At 39.0% G+C, this 20,346-nt stretch overlaps 1 protein-coding gene across 5 annotated transcripts in view; it reads left to right on the top strand.

The window, feature by feature from the left end:
* Positions 1-20,346, top strand: part of SMARCC1 (SWI/SNF related, matrix associated, actin dependent regulator of chromatin subfamily c member 1) — a 176,955-nt gene that overhangs the window by 95,492 nt on the left and 61,117 nt on the right. For all 5 annotated transcript variants that reach the window (XM_030306471.1, XM_030306466.1, XM_030306465.1 and 2 more), the window contains exons 20-21: positions 4,684-4,942; positions 5,654-5,815. In XM_030306471.1, coding sequence (XP_030162331.1) covers positions 4,684-4,942; positions 5,654-5,815 — 421 coding nt within the window. The remainder of the gene's footprint in view (positions 1-4,683; positions 4,943-5,653; positions 5,816-20,346) is intronic.

Raw genomic sequence — 20,346 nt, 5'->3', positions numbered from 1 at the left:
GTGTATTAATTATTTCTTTTTCTTTTTTACATCCCTCTTCTCCTTTTCCTTATTCTGTCTTCTCAATATCTCTGCATTAAAATTCAAAAAGATTTCTTCTTTTTGAGTTTTTACCACACTTTAAAACAAAATTATTTATTTTTGAGAGAGAGAGAGAGAGAGAAAGAGAACGAACGGTGAGGGGGAAGAGAGAGAATCCCAAGCAGGCTCCAAACTATCAGCACAGAACACAGTGCAGGGCTGAAACTCACGAACTGCAAGACCATGACCTGAACCGAAACCGAGAGTTGGATGCTTAACAGACTGAGCCACCCAGGCGCCCCAAGTTTTTACCACTATTTTGATGTACTCTTATATCTACTCATTTGTTATCGGTAATATGCAGAGAGCTTCTTTTCTGAACCACTTTTTATTTATTTCAGGACTGTTTTGTCTAGTCATATTTGCCCTGGACGTTTACTTAATGTGTTTAAAGTTTTTAGTACTTGGCGGGGAATATACTTTCATGTTGCTTTGGGCTTTAGGGAGTAATTAGTTGTACAGCACCAATTGGAGTATCGTTCTTATCAGTTCTTTTTCTTTCTATACATTGACACTCAAAATTTTCTCTTCTACGTTTAAGAATAGTGAATAGAGTGAGAACAAAATGGCTGAGCTGCTGTTTATCCTGAACATACTCAAGAAAACCACAGTATCCTTACACAATAGCGCGTTTTTTTTCTCCTGCAGGTGGAACCTGTAGAGTGGTTGGTGTTTCTTTTAAACATGCAGTTGAATCAACAGGTGTTGTCTCTGCTTATACAGAGGTGCCCCAGCAGCCTTGCTTACCACTAACATCTTCTATTTCTGTAGTTTATTTATTGATAATTAATAGCTTAAGAATATGAAGCCAGATGAAAATTTTTTTTTTAATTTTTTTTACATTTATTTAATTTTGAGAGACAGCACAAGTGGGGGAGGGGCAGAGAGAGAATGAGACACAGATTGGAAGCAGGCTCCAGGCTCTGAGCTGTCAGCACAGAGCCCGACGCGGGGCTCAAACTCACAAACCGTGAGATCATGACCTGAGCTGAAGTCAGACACTTAACAGACTGAGCCACCCAGGTGCCCCGAGATGAAAATTTTTTAAAGGATTTATAACCAAATGGCCAAAACCAGTCAATTTTTTCCTAATAAATAGATAAACCTGGAAGATGCATTAAGGTTTATTGTTTCCCCCCCATCATATCATTTTATTAGACAAGTATATCACACAGGCAGCACCCCAACTATTTTATATTATTTCTGAGACCACCTGCTTTTATTTTAAAAACACCTTATTTGATATGGTCTCTCATCAAAACACATACAGTTCTGTGAAATTATCTGTGATTTTGTTTAGTACAATGTTTTATTACATATATTGGAGGCATAGTTTCAGCTTTGCAAATAACCAAAATAGAATCTACACACTGGATGAATAAATGGAATTTGAAAAGACCTTGAATGAATTGGTAGACATGAAGGCTATATAAGGCTTTCTGTTAGCTTTTGGAAAAAATACATTGCGTAAGATCAAGATGATGGAGACTTATTTGAGTAGATTTCATTTGTAAGATGTGTGAGGAATTCCAGGGGTTTCACCTGAAAATGTGTCACCAGTTTAAGTCACAAAAGGCTGATAACTCAGTCTTCTGAGCAGTTTGACATTGCATTGACAGATTCAGGGTGCCAGAATGGAAGAAGAAATGTCAGCATTCTATTTCATAGTGATTAAGGGGGTTTTTTAAAGAGGCTTTTACAATATTAAGTCCTCAACTTGTAACAGTTGTCTTCCTGGTCATTATAATTGTCCCTGGGCTTGAAATTGACAAGACCTGAGTCTGGGAGCTTATTGGTTCCTCCCTTGTTAACTTCAGTCTTTCTCCTGCCTGCTTTGTTTTCTCATGCCTTGTGTTTATTTTCCCTTAGATGATTAGTGGACATGAAATCTTGTACCTGCAGATAAAATCCATTAAGGTTATTAACGTTTATCACTGAAAGAGTTCCCCACGTTTTTTGTACTGGCTAGATTACAGAAGCAGTAGCATTGGAAGATACTCCGTAAACAGCATCAAAGATTTGCTCGTAGTGTGCATGTCCCTGATACACCTTTCCTTGATATGCTACCCAAGGAGTTGTTTTTTCTGTGTAATTTTGAATTACGTTTTAGATGAGTATGTCTTCCAATTAAAAAAAATATTGTCTTGAGGAAGAGCCCTTTTTTACAGGTTTTGTGTGGGGTTTTTTTGTTTTGTTTTTTTACATTTGGAGCCATGGGAAACACAAATTCCTTTCCTGGTCTAGTCCAGTTTCCTGTGGTCACGTTCAGCAAATTTTATTGGTTACTGTGTTTAAGGCACCGCGGCAGACTCTGTAGACTGAGATGGCTAGGCCATAGTCTTTGCAGGTAAGGGATTCAACGGAAACAGGTTAAAACAAAAAAAATGAGTGCAGTGTCCTCAGCTTCACGATTGGAGCCGTACCCAGAGCACAAGACAAGTACATAGGGATGGCTGTGTGTCAGGCTGGGTGGATGAGACTCAGTGCATGGCTTCCTGGGAATGGGACAGCTGTATTGTTGGCTCCAGTATATGATATTTTGGGTACAGAGCAAAGTGTCCACAGGCACAATCACTAGGAAGACTATTTCTGGATATTCCTAGAACATGAAAGAGTAGTGAGTAGAGTGGAAGAAGTAGGCAGAGTCCCGATCCTATGTGGACTTCATTCAGTAAGATAATAACGAGCAAGGAAATAATTTTAGGCAGGAGAGAGACAGTGTCATGTGTGAAACATAGTTCACTCTGGCAATAGGAAGAAAGATGAATTTAAGGATAGAGAGAGATGGGTGATTCTGAGAATGCAGGTAAGGAGCCAGCTCATAGCAGGAAGAATGAAGGTGTTCTATACTCCTGTAAAATGTCTGCTAATATATCAGCCTTCCTCCTCCTTCCCCGCTAGTCTGTCACCATGTTCTGTTTGAAAACATGTCTTTGATTCCCTGTTATGTAAGCTGCCATTAGTGCCCAAGCTCGGAACTTCACTCGTTTCTCAGCCTTATGCTTTTCGGAATGCTCTTTGTTGATTTTTGCATGTCAAAGGGTTCCTTAGCTTTATTCTGGAAAAAACTGCCTGAACTTTCTTCATGAGGAAAAAAATAAAGGAAGAAATTTTTTTTAAGTAAATTTCTTTGAAAAGTCTGTGATAGAGTATCCTAAGAAAATCTCCCCATAATCAGATACATAAGGTGGTCCCTAAAGTTACACATTTCTGGCCCCAACGACCTTAGTGAGAGAAATTGATTTTTATTTTTTGTTACATTCTAGGTCTTTTTTCTAATGCCTTCTAGAGCTACCTGAGGCCACTGGCTATCCAGAGGAAACCCAGAATTAGCCTTGTTTTTTCAAGGGATTTAAGAAATAAGATCATTCTCTGGTGTGGGTTTTGAGGAGTCTTCTACCACTGCAGCAAAGAAGGCAAGCCTAGGTCGGCAGTTGGAGCCCTGGGTTAGGAATTCACTTACGTAAACATGGAGAGAACCATCTTCATCACAAGCTCAGCTCACAGTGTAGCTCAGCAAATCAAGCTCTAGAACAGGATTTTTCAGCCTCCCACAATGAACATTTGGGCCAGATAGTTTTTTGTTGTGGTGGCTCTTCTTACGTGCATTAAAGAGAATGTTTAACATCATCCATGGTTTCTACCCGCTAGATGCCAGTAGCACCTCCTCAGTTGTGTCAACCCAAAATGTCTGCCTACATTGCCAAATGTCCCCAAGGAAGGCAGAATTGCCCCTGGTTGTGAATCCTGTGAGAACAGCAGCTTTGGTTAGCTACTGAATAGGTTCTTACCCAGTTAATTCCTCGACTTTCTTTGTACCACGTGTTTCTGATTCTCTTTACAACCTTCTGTCCCTCTCCCCCTTAGAGACTGCTTTTACTCTTTTTGAGGGTTTTTCAGCATTTTTCTCTGAAGAATAAATTTTTAAATTGGAAATTTATATACTTCATAAATTTTAGCCTCAGTTTCTTAATTTCTAACAATAAAGACTTGGAGTTTGAATGGGATTGTGTTGAATCTGCTATTCTGTTTGGAGAGAGTTGACATCTTAATAATATTGGGTCTTCTAATGGATGAATACAGTATATCTCTTCATTTATTTAGGTCTTTAATTTCTCTCAGCGTGTTTTATTTTTTTCAAGCATGTTGTTCTTACATATTCTTTATTACATTTGTTCCTAGTTATTTCGGTTTTGTGCTATCTTAAAGACTTTTTTCCTATTGAAAACTTTTCATTGCTTATACATAGAGAAATATAATTGAGTTTTTGTTACCTGTCTATCCTCTGACCTTGCTAAACTTTATAGTTTTAGTATTTTTCTGTAGACTTACTAGGATTTTCTATGTAAACAGTCATGTGTGTATTCGTGAAAGACACTTTTTCTTTCTTTTATATATGTGTTTTTTATTTTTCTTGCCTGAGATTTAATGTAATTAGAAAAGCAATCAAATCTACCTATTTTCTTACGTAAAGTATAATCATTTTCATTATTATTTTTTTAAACCCCGAACTGTTTTTAAGAACAGTCATAGGCTTTTGATATTGTTACGTATTAGTTCCTTGTTACCTGATACTAAAGCACCTGGATTTTTCTGTTGTAGGCCCTGGAGATGTACAAGGATGATTGGAACAAAGTGTCAGAGCATGTCGGAAGTCGTACTCAGGATGAATGCATCCTCCACTTTCTGAGGCTTCCTATTGAGGACCCGTACCTTGAGAATTCGGATGCCTCCCTGGGGCCCCTGGCTTACCAGCCTGTCCCTTTCAGTCAGTCAGGAAACCCAGTCATGAGCACTGTTGCTTTTTTGGCATCTGTGGTGGACCCTCGTGTGGCATCTGCTGCAGCAAAAGCAGCTTTGGGTATGGACTTTCCTGAACCGTGTTATCAGCACAGTAGTTTCAGATAATAGCCTAGTACTTGCCTTTATATATGTGTTGTCTCTGACTGGCAGGTTATCAGCTGCTATGTTTATTTCAGTTAGCAGAAAGTCAGACATTACCTCTTTAAGCTACCATATTAAAGAGTATTACAACATTTTTAACTAAAGCACTTAAAATTCATAGTTTTAAAATTAAGAGCATTTATTAAGAATTGGAGGGGCAAAACAGTTTTTTGTCGTATATTTTATGATTCATTTGGACTTTGACATAACCAGCAAAAGGAACCATTTAACGTTGTTGGATTTTATTACAATTAGAACTTTGTCACACTATAAACTCTCTTTCAGCTTTCTGGTTGTTTAATCCTTGCTATTTTCTTTACTATCAATCTAGCTTGCAGAGTTAGGTTAAGTTTGGGCAGAAATTTTGATTGTTACAGACGGAAATTTAGAGATCTTTGTTACTTACACAGCAGGATACTGCGACACATAAGTTAAAATGTACAATCTTAGAATTTCATCAGCGTATGTGACTACCTCATTTGGCATTCTTGTTTTGCTGGAATAGATAAGCCTGAGCACCCAGAAAGGTCAGTGCTTGTAAGACACTAATGTGTCAGAGTCCATAGTGGTCTATGTTAAAGCAAATATTTGCACACTAGGTCACACTTGCATTTTGATTCTTGTACAGAGGAGTTTTCTCGGGTCCGAGAGGAGGTACCACTGGAATTGGTTGAAGCTCACGTCAAGAAAGTACAAGAAGCAGCTCGAGCCTCTGGGAAAGTGGACCCCACGTATGGCCTGGAGAGCAGTTGCATTGCAGGCACGGGACCTGATGAGCCAGAGAAGCTTGGTGAGTCACAGCTGTCCCCACGGGCAAGGGTAGTAGATGCTGTATTTTCCTCTCAGCTTGCTAAAATAATTGGGTTTGTTTGTGCTTAAAAGCAAAAACAATGATCAGTATCACTTTGTCCTTAAGATTAACATTTGATTTTTTTCTGTTATCATTTTCTGTTATGGTAGATAGAATTTAAAGGCTGTTAATAACATCACAGCTGTGAAGTATTTGATGCCAGTTTTTAAGATTTATTTATTTGTTTGTTGGCTGGTTGGTTTGTTTAAATAATCTTTATACCCAGCATGGGGCTCAAACTCACAACCCCGAGATCAAGAGTCACATACTTCACCAACTGACTCAGCCAGCCAGGCACCTCGTGATACCTGTTTTTATTTTTATTTATTTGTTTGTTTATTGTTTATTTATTTTTGAAGGAGAGAGAGCATGAGCCAGGGAGGGGCAGAGAGAGGGAGAGACACACAGAATCTGAAACGGGCTCCAGGCTCTGAGCTGTCAGCGCAAAGCCTGACATGGGGTTCAAGCTCAGAACTGTGAGGTCATGACCTGGGCCAAAGTCAGACACTTAACCAACTGAGCCACCCAGGCTCCCCTCATGATAACTGTTTTTAGATCTAGTTTTTGAGCATACAGACATAAGAATACTGAAAGGACTTCTGTGATTATTTCAATTTATAAGTTGCTGGGTAGGTTTAAGTTCATTGTTGTTTTTCATTACTTTTTAAATGAGGTAAAATTCACATAACATAAAATCCTCCATTTTAATCCTTTAAAAGTATAGAATCCGGTTCACAGTGTTGTATATCTGTCACCAGTATCTAATTCCAGAACACTTTGATCACTCCAAAAGACAATCCCATACCAATTAAGCAGTCATTTCCCATTTGTTTCTCTCATGAGCCCTGGGAACCACTAATTTGCTTTCTGTCTCTATGGATTTGCCTATTCTGTATGTTTCCTATAAATGGAAGCATACATTATGTGGGCTTTTGAGTCTGACTTCTTTCACTTAGCATAAGGTTTTCAAGTTCATCCATGTTGTAGTGTAAAATCAGTACTTCATTCCTTTCTGTGCTGAATAATATTCTTTCAGTGGATATTCCATTTTACTTATCCATTTATGAGTTCATGTGTATTTGTACTGTTGTCACTTTTTCACTATTTTGAATAATGCTGCTATGAACGTTGACTACTGTTTTGTGAACATAGTTTGTTCGATTTTTGGTAGGAATGGAATTGGTAGTTCTATGTTTAGCTTTTTGAGAAACAACTCAACTGTTTTCCATAGTGGTTGTACAATTTTAGGTTTTCACCAGCAATGTATGAATGTTCCAACTTCTCCACATCCTCACCAACACTTGGTTCCCCCTCCCCCACCCTTTTAAAAAATAAACCACAAGTGGATGTGAAGTGGTATCTTGTGGTTTTCATTTGCATTCAATTTGTGGAGTGTTGCCATCTTAACAGTATGAAGTCTCAATGAATACAGGATGCCTTTCCCTTTAATTAGGTCTTCTTTAAGCATTGTTTTGAAGTTTTTAGTTGTATGTTCTTGACACATGTTTTATATTTCCTTTAGTTAAATTTATTCCTGTGTATTTTATTCTTTTGAATGCTATTGTAAATGAGATTATTTTCCTGATCTTGGGAGGAATGCATTTTGTTATTAAGTATGGTGTTAGTTGTTGGATTTTCCTAGATTCCTTTTATCAAATTTGGAAAATTCTCTCTATAATTTGTTGAATGTTTTTATCCAGAAAATGTGTTGGAATTTGCCAATTGCTTTTTCTGTATCAGTTGAGATGGCCATGTGGTATTTTTACCTTATTCTTTATATATGTTGTATTAATTGATTCCTGCCTGTTGAGCCACTTTTGGGTTTCTGGGATAAATCACACTTGATTATGGGAATTATAATATTCCATTGGATTTAGTTTGCTTCTAGTATTTTGTTGAGGATTTTTGCACCTATATTCATAAGGGACATTTGTTTATTGCTTTTCATTTTTTGTGGTATTTTTATCTGGTTTGATGTCAAGGTAATACTGGCTTCCAAGAATGAGTCAGGAATTGTTCTTTATTTTATTTTATTTTATTTGAAGAATAGGAGAATTATGGATGTTCATTCTTCTTTGTTTTCTGGAATTCACATGGGAAACCATCAAGTCCTGATTTTTTTTTTAAACTGTATTCACATTTCTATTTATTTATTCATTCATTCATGAGAGAGAGAGAGAGACTCCCACGAGGTGCAGAGAGAAGTGGGAGAGAGTGTGGAGCCCAGAGCAGGGCTCCAGCTCACACAGTGAGGGGCTCAAACTCATGACCCATGAGATCATGACCTGAGCTGAAGTTGGATGCTTAACTGACTGAGCCAGGCATCCCATGGGTTATTTTTGTTGTTATTTTGTTTGGTTTTGTTTTGTTTTCTAAGAACTGATTCCAATCTATGTACTTGTTGCAAGTCTGTTTAGGTTTTCTATTTTTTTTTGAGTCAGTTTTTATAGTTTTTGCCTTTCTAGAAATTTGTCCATTTCATATACATTGTCTCACCTATTGGCCACATACACACACAGACACAGACACACAAACACAAATCATAACAACCAAAAGTGAAAACAATGCAAATGTCCATCAGCTGATGAATGGGTAAACAAAATGTGGTATTAAAATGGAATATTATTCAGCCATAAAATGGAATGGAGTATTGACATATGTGACATCACGGATCATCCTTGAAAACATGGTATGTAGAAAGAAAAACAGAGGAAGGGTGCCTGGGTGGCTTAGTCCGTTGAGTGTCCGACTTCTGCTCAGGTCATAATCTCACTGTTCATGAGTTCGAGCCCCGCATCAGGCTCTGTGCTGACGGCTTGGGGACTGGAGCCTGCTTTGGATTCTGTGTCTCCCTCTCTCTCTCTGCCCCTCCCCTGCTCATGCTCTGTCTCTCTCTGTTTCTCAAAAGTAAATAAACATTGAAAAAAAAAAAAAAAACAGTGAGAGGAGAAAATATATTATTTAATTCTACTTATATGAAATATAAACAGGCAGATTTGTAGAGACAGAAAGTACATTAATGGTTGCTTAGGACTAGGAGGAAGAGGCGCAAAGGAGGATGATAGCTAAAAAGTATACGGTTTCTGTTTGAGGTGATGGAAAGATTTTAAAATTTACTGTGGTAATGATTGCACGTATGTGGGAAAATACTAAAATTCGTTGAATTGTACTCTTTTAATGGGTTGATCATATGGTATATGAATTATATGGCAGTAAAGCTTTTTTTTTTCACAATGTCTTTTTACATTCCTTTTTATTTTTGCAAGTTTGGTAGTAATATCCGTATTTTCATTCCTGATTTTAGTACTTTGGTCCACTCTTGGTTTTTGTTTTTGTTTTTCCTTCATCAATCTAAAGACTTGTCAATTTTATCTTTCAAAGAACCAACTTTTGATTTCAGTGATTCTTTCTATTGTTTTTCTATTCTCATTTATCTCCACTGTAATCTTCATTTTTCCTTCTGCTTCTTTTTGCTGAAGTTTGCTCTTCTAATACTTCCTTAAGTTGGAGGATGGGATATTGATTTGAGAAATTTATTAGTGTTGACTTCCATATTAATATCCCTCTCAGCACTCCTTTTTACTGCAATCCATAAATTTAGACATATTTCATTTTCGTGTTCATTTTTCTCAAAGTGTTTTATAACTTCCCTTTTGGTTTCTTCTTTGACTTGTGGGTTGTTTTAAGAATGAATGGTTTAATATATACCAATTAGTGAAGTTTTTAGATTTCCTTCTGTTACTGATTTCTAATTTTATTCCATTGTATTCAGAGAAGATAATTTGTGTGGTTTCTATCTTCTAAAATTCACTGAGACTTTTGTTGCCTAATACATTGTCCTGGAAAATATTCCTTTTGCATTATGCTCTTGTTGAATGGCATTTTCTGTGTGTGTTTGGTGTGGCTGGTTTATAGTGTTGTTCAAGTTGTCTATCATTTTTCTGGTTGGTCTTTACTTTATTGAAAATGATGTCTTGAAATTTCCAACAATTATTGAACTATCTTTGTTTCTTCAGTTCTGTCTGGTTTTGCTTCATATATTTTAAGGCTCTGTTGTTAGTTGCATATATTATCATTGTTCTATCTTTTTGGTGGATCGGCCCTTTTATCATTATATAACCCCTTTTTCTCTTGTAATCTTTTTTGCCTAAAAGTCTCTTTTAGTGGATACTAACATACCATTCCACCTCTGTTTGGGTTACTGTGTTTGTATGAAATATCTTTTTCCATTAATTTACTTTTCAGTCTATTTGTGTCTTTGGACCTAAGATAGGTCTCTTATAGACAGCATATTGTCTGTTGGATTTTAGGATTTTGCAGACTTTGATTGTACCTTTGGTTCTGCCCTGTAGAGGCATAGGACTTTCAAAAGCTATTTACCTTCATTAGCTCTGAGTTCTCTCATCTGTGATGTGAAAATGATGATTAAGTACTCTCTATAACATATTGCTGTAGCTATGCCAGTCTTTGACATTGGACAGATGACATTTTTGCTATTAAGGACTTTACTCATCTATTTTTATTTAATTTATCATGAGAGCAGTAAAATTTTAGTAAAGTAGCTTCTTAGCAGTACCTGGCTTCTCAAATGGCAGTGTTCCTGTATGTTAAAAGAGGCTAATTTTCACACCAAGTAAGATATTTTGTATAGAATTATCAGTAGTTGATTCCCAATGTTTCTTAACCAACTGAGCCACCCAGGCACCCGATTCCCAACATTTCTTACATTGTGCATTAATATTTTTCTTTTCATTCATTACAAAACAGTTTCTTTTTTTGTTTTAAGGTTTATTTATTTATTTTGAGAGAAAGAGCGTGAGCAAGGGAGGGGCAGAGAGAGAGGGAGGATCCCAAGAAGGCTCCATGCTGTCAGCTTAGAGCCTGACATGGGGCTTGGTCTCTCTCACTCACCGTAAGATCATGACTTGAGCTGAAATCTAGAGTTGGATGCTTAACCAACTGAGCTACCCAGGCACCCCCATTCTGAAACAATTTCTGATGAATAACTCAAGCTAAACGTTTATTGCTGTCAACCTTGCCTGATTCCATCTCTGTCTCAGTCACATACAATTTATATACTTAGACTTCAGCTACAGTCACTTTTTTTTTTTTTTTGGTCTCTTACATTCTTATAGAATAAAGGTAATGTGAAGTACAAATTAAAATTGCTGGGCAGTACTCCACAGATGATACATTTGCCTCCTGGTGCTCTGTTCTGGGTGGTTTGAGTCGACATCAGTGAGGTCTCTTCAAACTTAAAATTTTATGGTCTCCATGGGTTTGCATAGGTCCTTCCACTATTGTTCCCTCTGCTTTCTTAAAAGTGTCAGTCTTGCTGTCACATTTTGTAGATAATGTCTGGGAACAGATTTCCAGATTTATCAAAAACCTCTCACTCTAACCCTAAGTGCAAATTATTGACCTGTTCTTAGCAGAGTATGTACTCTATTTCTTAGTTTGAAAGCTCACTTATTTTTGTCTTAGATAGATACCCAAATCAGCAAGCCAAGCCACATCTCTGTTGCTTTTTATTGATTCTGCACCAGCAGGCAGTGCCCAGCTCAGGCAGGGGAAGCCTGAGCCTATTGAATGCCTGGGAAATGTGTCACTTTCCTCGACTTTTTTGTGGTTTGGGTTCATTTGTAGGGTCTTTTGGTTCCCTGTGGTCATGGAATTGAAAAGGATTGGCACAGCCTTCTTAATTTGATTCAAAGAAGTTTCTGTACTATGCAAAATGAGGGACATGTTTTTACATGTAAATCTGTTTTTAAAATATTGGTAGGTGATACCCTAGAGAATTAGTGGTTAAAAAACAGATTGCAAACTTAGCTATTTCTAGTTTAGCAGGATTTAAGAGGACAAAAACAAAATCTAGTAACCTCAGTCTCACCCAGTAGTGAATGTATGCTTTTCACAGTGTGCAAAGCTTGGATCAGACTGCTGCAGGTAGCACTGGAGGTGACAGGGGATGATTCTTTGAATGGCATGAAGAGTAAAATTCATTCATAGTGTCTGGAAATAGCCTATCAGATAACTTCTCTGATTTGCAGTGGATACTTAACTAGTTGCAGCAACAGAATTTGAGTCCTTTTACCATTTAGTAAGGCATAAAGAAAATACCAGCGTAACATGAATGTTTCGGGATGTGTTGTAAATAGAATTCTATAACTTAACACTGACCTATGATAGTTTATGTGATTTGTATTGGACTGTGACTAATAAAATAAATTAGGAGATAACAAATGGTTCTTGCTGTGGACTTGGCTCAACAAAATTATGTGAAGTTAACAGTGTACCTCCTTTCCTTCTCATTCACATTTCATTTTTTTTTTTAATTTTTTTTTTTAACGTTTATTTATTTTTGGGACAGAGAGAGACAGAGCATGAACGGGGGAGGGGCAGAGAGAGAGGGAGACACAGAATCGGAAGCAGGCTCCAGGCTCTGAGCCATCAGCCCAGAGCCTGACGCGGGGCTCGAACTCACGGACCGTGAGATCGTGACCTGAGCCGAAGTCAGACGCTCAACCGACTGAGCCACCCAGGCGCCCCCTCATTCACATTTCAAATGGGGAGATAGAGGAAAGAAAGTACAGTAAAACCTTGGATCGCAAGTAACTTATTCTGCGAGTGTTCCACCACGTGAGCAAACATTTCTAATAAATTGTAACTTGATAAATGAGTGATATCTTGCAATATGAGTAGTACGTGACACCGAACATCACACAATTATAATTGAGCCAGTGGTTCTTTTTTTTTTCCCCCCCAATATATGAAGTTTATTGTCAAATTGGTTTCCATACAACACCCAGTGCTCATCCCAAAAGGTGCCCTCCTCAATACCCATCGCCCACCCTCCCCTTCCTCCCACCCCCCCCGTCAACCCTCAGTTTGTTCTCAGTTTTTAAGAGTCTCTTATGCTTTGGCTCTCTGCCACTCTAACCTCTTTTTTTTTCCCTTCCTCTCCCCCATGGGTTTCTGTTAAGTTTCTCAGGATCCACATAAGAGTGAAACCATATGGTATCTGTCTTTCTCTGTATGAGCCAGTGGTTCTTGAAATTCGCTTTGATACACAAATGCTTTGGATTACAAGCATGTTTCCAGAAGGAATTATACCAAGCTTTACCTATATCAATTTTACATAAATATTTATTCATTCATTCATTCATTCATTTTTTGAGAAGGAGAGAGAGCGTAAGCAGGGAAGGGGCAGAGGGAGAGAATCCCAGGAAGCTTCTGCGCTGGCAGCACAGAGCCCGATGCAGGGCCTTGATCTTGTGAACCGTGATATCATGACCTGAGCCAGGATCAAGAGTCAGGACACTTACCTGACTGAGCCACCCAGACACCCCTCAGATTTACATTTAAACTGACACTTGGTATAACAAAATAGCACCTTATCACATAGCACGCTGATTTGAAATAGAATGGTGTAGGATTTTTCTTATCAAGATGATGTACTTGAGTGGGAGGTTCACATACTGTTTATTGTGATATTTATTTTACTATGTTCCCCATGTGTTAACTTGTATGTATTAACAATGGTAAATGATAATACAGGAAAAAATAAGATTTCTTATGAAATACAGGACAACTCTTGGATTTCTCCCATTAACCTATCTAACTTCATTGAGAGTTTGTATTGGGGGGAACGTTTGGTAAAATGAAAGTAAAAATAGATGAAGGTCTGAAACACCTCTTATTTTCATTTAAGAAACGAGTGCTCGCTTATCAGGAGGGGCTTGTCTGTCCTCTTTCACTCTAGTCATTTACCAGTATCTTCTGACGTCTCTAAATTTGTGTGGTCTTTTGTTTTTGTTTGGTCAGAGACCATTCTAGGAATAGAAAAAGTAATACTGATATTTGAGACCTCTTGCATTTACCTAAAATTATTATCAGGTTTTATTTGCCCTGGGTTATAGGGGAAGGTAAAGGAAGTTAAGATAAAAAAAAAGAAGAAGAAGAATTCTTAAACATTTTTCAGAAGGTGCTGAAAATCATCATTTCTTTCTGAGTATCTATATCTGTGACACATTATATAGGAATTTTCTGGTTAATCCTTTGAGTTTCTTTTCTGGATAACTCTTTGGAGGAAGCGGTATTGTTTTTATTGTAAAACCAAGAAAGAAAGTTTTTGGCAGGTTACATAGACTTGTGAGAATCGGAGCTACATTTTGAACCTAAATCTCTGATCCTAAAGCTCACCCTCTTTTTATTGTAGCATGCTGCCAGAAGTAGCATATGTGGTGCGTCTGTGCATTTTTCATTCATTGAAGAAGGATCATTAAAGACTTGATAGCTCCATCATACTGTCCTGCCTTACATCCTATGAGAAATATAATGGGGAAAGACCCAGACCCTCTTATAAACCTATAGGAGCTGTATAAGGAGACAGGCACATGTACCAGGAAGAGCAGCTGGATGATTCATCTCTACAAGATCAAGTGCTAAGAAACCCACGGCAAAATTTCATCAGAGTGATTCACTGTATGAGCTTATACCGCATAAGCATTCTTGAATGGGAGGTCCGTCTTAAGCTAGACTTTTTTTTTTTTCTTTTAACTCATAGGGATAAATAAGACTGTAAATGTGTTATGTTATTGTGTTGTTTCATTGTGTTTTAGATGCTAGGGTACTGTTGACCAAAGCAGACCAAAATCCCCACCTGCAACTGCAAGAATTGTTTGTTTGTTTGTTTGTTTATTCATTTATTTAGAGAGTGTGCATGCGGGGCGGGGGGGGCAGAGAGAGCAAATCCCAAGTAGACTCCTTGTGCTACAGGGCTCTGTCTCACAAACCTCAAGATCATGATCTGAACCGAAAAAGAGTCAGAAGCTTAACTGACTGAACCACTCAGGTGCCCCAGGATTGTATCTTTTCAAGGTGGAAGATGAAATATATAGTATATAAAAACATAGATTGTGTAAATTAAATATAAATATGTAGAAACAGTTTGTTGGTTGATAAGTGGTATGGTACAAATTAAAGCAGGGTATGAAGGTAAATTGTGAAGTGTGTGGAATTGCGATTTTCAAGTAAAGGTCAGGGAATATGTTATCAAGAAAGTGACATTTGGACGAAGCTGTAAATGAGGCAAAGGAAGGTCAGAGTGCTCTAGGCATTGGGAGCAATCAGTGTACAGATAGGAGATGGGAGCTGCCTGGCATAGTTGAGGAATAGCAAGGGGGTATCATGGACAAGTAGCTGGATTGCACTGAGGAGGAGGTCATGGGAAATGATGAGGGCCTCGTGGACCACTGTAACATTTTAGTTTTTACTCTAGGTAGGGTGGAGCCAATGGGGGGAGGAGGTTCGAGCAGAAGAGCATGAGTCTGACCTGTATTTTTAAAACTCATTCTATTAGGCTGAGAATACCACACATCTAGGAGTTAAGTTGATTTATTTTCCAAATAACTTATGTAATATATTTGAAAATCAAAGATTTTTTTTACTGTATTTAATTTTTTATTTAATGTTTATTTTTTTTGAGAGAGAGAGGGAGACACAGAATCTGAAGCAGGCTCCAAGCTCTGAGCTGTCAGTGCAGAGCCCGACATGGGGCTTGAACTCATGAACTGTGAGATCACGACCTGAGCTGAAGTCGGTTGCTCAACCGAGTGAGCCACCCAGGCACCCCTAATTTTTATTATTTTTTAAAGTTTACTTATTTTAAGAGAGTGTGCGTGCACAAGTGGGGGAGGGACAGAGAGGAGAGACAGAATTTCAAGCAGACTCTGTGCCATCAGTGCAGAGCCCGATTCAGGGCTCTAACCCACTGAACTGCAAGATCATGACCTGAGCCGAGATCAAGAATCGGATGCTCAGCTGAGTAAGCCACCCAGGCACCACAAAAACTTTTTTTTTTTTTTTAAGTTTATTTATCTTTGTGTGTGTGTCTGTGTGTGAGAGAGAGAGAGAGAGAGAGGGAGGGAGGGAGGGAGGGAGGGGGAGAGAGAGAGAGAGAATATGAATGAATGAATGAATGAATGAGAATGAGAATCCCAAGCAGGCCCGAGCCATCAGCACAGAGCTCAACTCGAGACTTGACTTGGGGCTCAGTCTCCGTGAGATCATGACCTGAGCTAAAATCAAGAGTTGGACATTTAATCAACTGAGCCACCCAGTTGCCCCCTAAAAAAACTTTTATTAAACACATTTATTAGATTTTTCTTTAATTAACATGGGGTCTAAACAAAATAGCCTTTCTAATAACGTGTTTACTTGTAGCCAAACAATACTGAAATAGTGATTGTAGCACAGTGATATTTCATGTGCCTACTAGTTAGGTTCAACTTTGCCATATTTATCTATCCAGCAGTCTAAATGATTTTTATTTTATTGTTTCTGGTGAACTATTTCAAAGTAAGTTATAGATACCATGATTTTTTGCACTCTAGATCACTCAGCATGCATCATCTCCTAGGAATAAGGACGTTTTCCTGTATGATTGTCGTAGTGCAGTGCATCTTAGTCCCTTTTTTGGTTGTCAGTCCTTCCCCCAGGGAGTTGGAATCTACATGCATGTTCAAGGGTCTGTCAAAGACTTAACCTTGGTAACTTCCCATTTCATGATCTCAGGTATTGGTTTTCTTTATTTAATTTTTTGCTATTGTGAATTGATTTATGTATCTTAATCCTGGCTTAGAGAAATTTGAAAGATTATGTTAAATGATGTTTATTCCTTACAGTTGACTATGTATGCTCTAGGGATATTGAGTCACAAATAGAATATTCGGAGAAGATTCTTTTATGTCACTGAGTGGATTGTCCACCAGGTTCCTTGACATCCTGTGGAATACAGGACTCCAAAGAATGCGTCTTGAGCCATTTGTCACAGTTCTGTGTGGAGGAACCCAATTAATCACTTCTGGTTTTCACGAAGGATAAAAACTAGTCTCTAACCCATCAGGAGATTAAGAAGAACATCTTGAAAGTGATAATATTGAAAGGGTCACTTTCTCGGAACTGAAAGCCCAGAAGTGACTGTTACAGTTCTTGCCTGAGATACTATTCATCGCTTATAAATAGCCTCATTCTTCTCACTGTGAGGACTTCATACCATTTTACAAATCAGGCACTTCTAAAACACCATGTGTGAAACATGCGAGGCTAGTGAACCTAAGAAAACAGTAGAACAGTATTTGATCATCAGACTTCCATCATGTGGAGTGGCTTCTCTCTTCTCTCTGTCAAGGTTCTATTTGAAGGGCTCTTTCAGACCTATTTCAAGAGGCAGTGAAGGATAGAGTCAAACTTCTGAGGAGCTCATAATTGGACACTTAACATCTAGGGACTAGCTCATACTGGCTAGAATTTAAGTGACTTGTCTAATGACCCATATTTACTAAATGGTAGGATACATATTTTTAGGGAGAAATTGGCTTCCATTATGTAGTACAATTATGTAATGCTTTTTGGGGACTTTATCAAGTTAGGCTTTTTGGTTACTTGTTAGAGATCTCTTGCTGTGGGCTACTATGTAAGACATAAGTAGATCCTCTATTAATTGGGACTGTTTTTTTGTGATGAGCTACACATACGTGGAAAAAATCATTCTGTGTTGGGAGGATTGGGGATGTAATGAAGCATACATAGTATTAATTGTTCAAGGGGGGACTGGACTTGGGAGGTGCTGTAAGAGTTAGCACAAAGAGACATGTAAGTTTAGACTGGGGAAGACTTTACAAAGAAGGGATTTGAGCTGAATGCTGAAAAAGATTTAGGAGGTCACTGAGCCATATTGGAGCAAGTATTCGGTTCTGTAGGACAATGTGAGCAAAGGCACAAAGATGGTAACAGAAGGTTGTCCAGAGGGTGGGACGTGTAAACCAGGTTAGCCTCAACCCAGAGTTCAAATAAGGACATGGAGAGATCAGATGCGCAGCTAGATTGGAGCAAAGTCACAGAGAGTGACAGGGTGATGCAAGCTTGGACTGTATATTGGCAGCTCTATGGAATGTTTGAACTTTAATGCAGAGAATGACACGATCAGATTCCAGAAGGGTTGAGTGAGTTCCCACCATGGGCCTTATTTTGTTCTTCCCTGAGAAGACAAAATCTATAGGACTAGCAGTTCTCAAGCTCTTTTGGTCTCAGGACTTCTTTATATTCTTTACAAATAATGAGGAACCCAAAATGTGTTAATTTATTTGAATTCTATCTGTTGATATTTACTGTATCAGAAGTTAAAACAGAAACTGTATCAGAAGTTAAAACAGAAAGTCCCCAGGGAAGAGAAATAACAGGATTCAGTCTATTTTAATTTTTTTTTTAACGTTTATTCATTTTTGAGAGAGAGAGACAGAGCATGAGCGGGAAAGGGGCAGAGAGAGGGAGACACAGAATCTGAAGCAGGCTCCAGGCTCCGAGCTGTCAGCACAGAGCCCGACGTGGGGCTCGAACTCACGAACTGCGAGATCGTGACCTGAGCCGGTCAGACGCTCAACCGACTGAGCCACCCAGGCGCCCCGGATTCAGTCTATTTTAGAAATTACCTGCTGACAATTTACAGATGACGTGCAGGAAATAGAAGAGTTCCCACCAAATCATCGTTATTTATTACTTTTGCAAGCATTTTGTTCTGTCCTCCACACTAACTTTCCCAGTTCTTTCAACTCTTCAGGAGATGGTTTCTAGATATCCTCATTCTGGTTTTGCTGGCAGTATTATCCTCACTAGAGCAGGAAGCACTTGATTGCAGAAGCTAGGAAAAAGATATGGTGCCCATGAAGGACAGCATTCTGGCTTGGTGATGGGAGGAGACAGAAGCTCAGCTCTCTAAGGATGAGAGCAACACATACCCCTCAAGCTAAAGCATGTTTGGGGGCACAGAGCAAACGTGGAGGCAGAGGACCAGAGCCAGTTGTGGTATCAGTGCTGCATCTGTGGGAGACAGGGCAAGGGATAGAGTGGAATCAGACTGGCAGTACCATTTCCTGTTCCTAGTGTCTGAGGATACTGCTGTCACGGATGCCAGCTAATTTACCTCTCATCTTTGGTTGAGGTTCATTCAGAAGTTCAGTAGGTGTATAGTTATCCATTGCTGCATAATAAATTACCATAAAGTTAGTGGCTTAAAACAAGATATATTTATCTCCTTGCTTCCATGAGTCTGTGCCACAGCCTTACTGGGTCCTCTGCTAAGGATATCACAAGGCTGCACTCAGGGTGGTGACTGGTCTGTGTTCTCATCTGGAGGCTTGACTACTGAAGAATCCGCCTCCATGTTCACTCCTGTTGTCAGAATCAATTTACTTCCAGGTGTGGGGCTGAAGGTTCCAGTTTCTTGCTGGCTGTCAGGTGGAGGCTGCCCTAAACTACTAGAGGCCACCCGCTGTTGTTCACCACGTAGGCTTCCCCAGTGTGGCAGCTTGCTGCATCAAGCTGGCAAGGAGAGTCTAGAGTGAGTGTAGTAAAAAGACAGGATCTTATATAAATGAAAATCCCATCACATTTGCCTCACACTCACGGGAAGGGGATTGTAAAAGGATATGAAAACCATGAGTCAAGGATGAACAGGTCCACCCTAGAATATGACCACCTTGGTAGGCATTTTCATGGGTTCTGGTCACATCCCCTATTTGCCACTGTCCCTCAATTCCCAACATTGAAAACTGAGAATTTGAGAGTAGACCTCTCCTGAGTATCTTCATTCATAGGCAGAACTATCACAGCATGAATTTTTCTGTCACGGGTCAGCAGACATTTCTATAAAGGCCCACATGATAAAAATTTCAGGCTTTTGCATACCGGCCTCTGTCATAACTACTCCGATCTGCCTTTGTAGTGCAAAAGCAACCACAGACCATATTTAAACAAAGGAGTGTGGCTGTGTTCTAATAAAATTGTATTTGCAAAAATAGGCAGGAGGACTATAGTTTGCTGACCCCTGGTAAGTCAGATTGGTCGGCTATCCCTGACCCATTAGTAACATTTTAAAAGAATGGGACGGGGCGCCTGGGTGGCGCAGTTGGTTAAGCGTCCGACTTCAGCCAGGTCACGATCTCGCGGTCTGTGAGTTTGAGCCCCGCGTCAGGCTCTGGGCTGATGGCTCAGAGCCTGGAGCCCGTTTCCGATTCTGTGTCTCCCTCTCTCTCTGCCCCTCCCCCGTTCATGCTCTGTCTCTCTCTGTCCCAAAAATAAACAAACGTTGGGAAAAAAAAAAAAATTAAAAAAAAAAAAAAGAATGGGACAAGGGCATGTGCTTCTGTAACACTCCTTGACCCTTTACAGGAAAGTCAGAAGTCACATGGGGAATAGTCTAGTTAAGAAATGGGCAGAAGACATGAATGGGCATTTTTCCAAAGAAGACATCCAGATGGCTAATGGACACATGAAAAGATGCTAAACATGACTCATCATCAGGGAAGTACAAACCAAAACCATGATGAGGTACCACCTTACGCCTGTCAGAATGGCTAAAATTGACCACACAGGAAACAACAGGTATTGGCGAAGATGCAGAGAAAGGAGAA

This window comes from Lynx canadensis, chromosome A2 (genome assembly GCF_007474595.2).
Source record: "Lynx canadensis isolate LIC74 chromosome A2, mLynCan4.pri.v2, whole genome shotgun sequence".
Taxonomy (NCBI): Eukaryota; Metazoa; Chordata; class Mammalia; order Carnivora; family Felidae; genus Lynx; species Lynx canadensis.
Note: the sequence above shows the minus strand (reverse complement) of the source record. Positions and strands in the feature narration are given on the sequence as shown.